Source organism: Saprolegnia diclina (assembly GCF_000281045.1).
Source record: "Saprolegnia diclina VS20 unplaced genomic scaffold supercont1.71, whole genome shotgun sequence".
NCBI classification, from domain to species: Eukaryota; Oomycota; class Saprolegniomycetes; order Saprolegniales; family Saprolegniaceae; genus Saprolegnia; species Saprolegnia diclina.
This window is the reverse complement of record NW_008246138.1, coordinates 1-3,227: the sequence shown is the minus strand read 5'-3', so window position 1 is coordinate 3,227 and position 3,227 is coordinate 1. Positions and strand designations below refer to the sequence as shown.

Below are 3,227 nucleotides of genomic sequence, written 5' to 3'. Positions count from 1 at the left end.
CCGCGCTCTCGGCGTCCGAGTCGACGCGCTGGGTGTCGCTGTGGACGCGACACTCCGCGTTGCGCCAGCAGCGACGTACCGCACTAGGTCGGTCCACGACAAGGTGCGCGCGATTGGTTTTTATCGGCATTTGCACGGGTCGGCCCACGTGCCCATGAAGTACCCAGACCCGATCGCTTCGCCGTGGCCGACGCGGCTCCGCGGTGTCCGACTCGTCGTTTTTGTGCAAAGCCTTCGCTATCAGCCGCGGCCATTCGACCCGATGCTCGAGGCGCAGCTCAAGCTCATTGGCTTCTCGTGGCCGAGATCAGTGGCCATGTCGCGCTGCGTCAAGCGTACGACGCGCGGTGCGCTTGTTGTCGAGACGGTCCCGATTGCTACGCAGGTCGCAGCGCTTCGCGAGTACCAACGTCTGGTCGGCGACGTGCTTGCGATGTCTGAGGACTTTGCCGTGCCTCTGAACAACTACGCTTGGCCAACTGGCAGCAGCGGCATTGTGCTCTCGTATGTGCTTCCGTCGCTGCGGTATCACTGGTTTGAGCTCAGAGGGCAAGACGAGACAACCGTCCGAGCTTTGGGTCTCTTCACTGACGTTCCGCCCTTTGACATCTTTGTCCAGCTGGCCTTTCGTCTCTCCTGCGATGGCAAGACGACCGTACCGCTGGACTTTGTGGTGCCGATCGAGTGGTCGACGCCGTGGAGTGGCGCACCGCTGGGCGAGCTCGCGTGGTCGCTTGGCGTGCGAATGACGCAACTTGAGAAGAACAAGTCGCAGCAGCTAGCGGCGATCGGCTTCGAGTTTAACACGCCTGCGACGTGGGCGCACATCGTGGACAGGCTACACATGTACCACTCGCTCTATGGCTCGATGGACGTACCAGAGGACTTCCTTGTACCTCAAACTGCCAGTTGGCCGGAAGACATGCACGGTATGCGCCTCGGCCATTGGGTCAAGTTGCTCGTCTCGGCAAGAGAGCTCTACTTGCTGCCGGCCGCGACCACCACCGCAATCGATGCCATCGGAACCGATGCTCCAATGCCAGAAGCTGTGTCAATATCGGTGGGCGTGAACGCGGCGACGCCCGCCATCTCTGCGGCCGCAACGAGTGATACCATCGGAGCCGACGCTCCGCCGCCAGAAGCTGCAACATTGTCAAGCGACGAGAACTCGGCGGCGCCAGCCATCCTTGCCTCGGCAACCACCACCACGGTCGTCCAACTAGCCGCCAACGAAGTCGTCGATGCGCCGTTGCCAGTAGTCGTCGCTGCGCCGTTGCCAGTAGTCGTGTCACCGTTGCCAGCAGATGACCCTCTGCCAAGCGTCGCTCTCGAGCAGCCGGCAGTACAAGCAGCTCCCACGCTCGACGTTGACGCCGACACGAACGAGCGCTGCGACCACCTCGTTGCGCTGGATCTGTGGCTCCACGCGACGCCACGCCCGAGCGATTCGACGCTTCTCGGCTTTGTATCGCCAGCGTGTCCAGTTGCACTGCAACCATTGTCGGTGGGCGCATTTTTGCTCGAGCTCGAGGTCGGACAAGCGTTTACGCATCTGCAGTCGGCCCTCGACGATCGGCAATTCGACCGCCAAGCTCGGTGGGCGATCAAGTTCCAGGCGCTCGCTATGTTCAAGGCGCTCAACGGGCATTTGGACGTACCTCGTGCGTTCACAGTCGATGCCAATGCCACCTGGCCAGCGCCAACACACGGTCTACATGTCGGTGACATTGTGTTTGGGTTGCGCCGCCTCACAACAGCCGAGGTCTTGCCGGTGATTGTTGCTCAGCTTGATGCACTTGGCTTTGAGTGGGTCGCTTTGCCCGTGGCCGTCGCGACCGACGCTGCATTACTATTCGCGCCGGAGCCGCCAGCGTCCATCGTGGAAGCATTGCCAGTGGCTCCCGTGCAAAACGCGACTGCCTCGGCTCGGGGCGCCTCGTCCAGTACTCCCGCCGACGTGAAAGGTGGCTTTGATCGTGACGACGACAAGCAGATCGACAAGACGGCCATCAAACGCAGCAAGCCGAGCAAACGCAAGAGCTACGAAATCATCGATGTCTGCAGCACCGATGACGACGACGACAACGACGGAGACGACGACGCCGGAATCGACTACGGCGTCAAAGAAGAAGACATCATCGGTGCGATGCCGGCGCAGGCGATCCGCACCAACGTCCGCCGCCGCCGCCAAAACAATACGGAGACGGCGTCCGTTCGGCGCCGACTCGCAAATGGGTGGGTCCCACCTCGTGACCACCATGTCTTTATGCCGACACAGCCCATCGACGACGAGTTTCCGTGGCGCAGCTGTCTCGGCGAACTCCGCCGGTTCTTTATCAAGCACGAGCACTCGAACGTCCCGTTCACGTACGTATCGGAAGAGAACAACGTGCCGCTGGGACGCCTCGTGCACCAGCTGCGGCAAAGTCAAATTTACTTGACAGAGTCCCATCTGGACGAACTGCGGGCATTGAAGTTCATGTGGCAGCTTTTCGATTAACGTATTTTACTAGGGTTAACCTCGTGTTTTCTTGGGGCAGGTTTTGGTCGAGCTCTTTAGTTGAGGTTTTGCATTGGGGTAGCGTGCAATCTAGCGGAGGGATTGTGTACTACGTGTGACGTAGTTTGGACTCGTCGGTGGACGGGATCATGTGCATTGAAGTTCAACGTACCCTGCCCCAAACCTCGGGTTTTCTTGGGGAAGGGGTTGATCTCGTCAAACTCGTCGATGGTGCAAATGCCCATGTCGGCCAGCACAAGCGCGCCGCCTTCGAGCGTCATCTCCTTGTGCCGTGAGACCGACGCCACAACTGCCCTTGCCCGTCGTGTGGATGTCTCGGGCTCACGGTCGCAACGTGCTGGAGGAGCTGCCTCTTGGCCACTCTGGGGTCACTTATGAGGAGTACGTTGATGTCATTTTCATGCCTTGGTCCATGCGCTTGGTAACGCTGCCAATCTTCATCACGGCAATAGAGTGCTTTTGCTACCAAGATTTCTTCTTACTTTTCGATTTGGGGAATTTGAGCCGGTTTGTGGAAAGTGAGGAGTGGCTCGACTGTTTTTGCAAAGGCGAAATTTGACATTTCACTGCGAGATCCCTCCTGGCCGTGGAGAATTGGGTCCGGCTCTGGCGGCGTTGTTGCTCGAAATTCCGACCTTCTCGGCGGAGCTCTCTCGACGCACCTCAACGACGACTGGGAGCGCGTGACCGCCGAGATCGCGACCGG

At 59.7% G+C, this 3,227-nt stretch overlaps 1 protein-coding gene across 1 annotated transcript; it reads left to right on the top strand.

Annotated features, from left to right (window-relative positions):
- On the top strand, positions 1-2,534 carry SDRG_14352 (hypothetical protein). Its single transcript, XM_008620475.1, has one exon. The coding sequence runs from the start codon at positions 155-157 to the stop codon at positions 2,498-2,500; it is 2,346 nt and encodes a 781-aa protein (XP_008618697.1). The 5' UTR covers positions 1-154; the 3' UTR covers positions 2,501-2,534.
- The last annotated feature ends 693 nt before the right edge of the window (positions 2,535-3,227 follow it).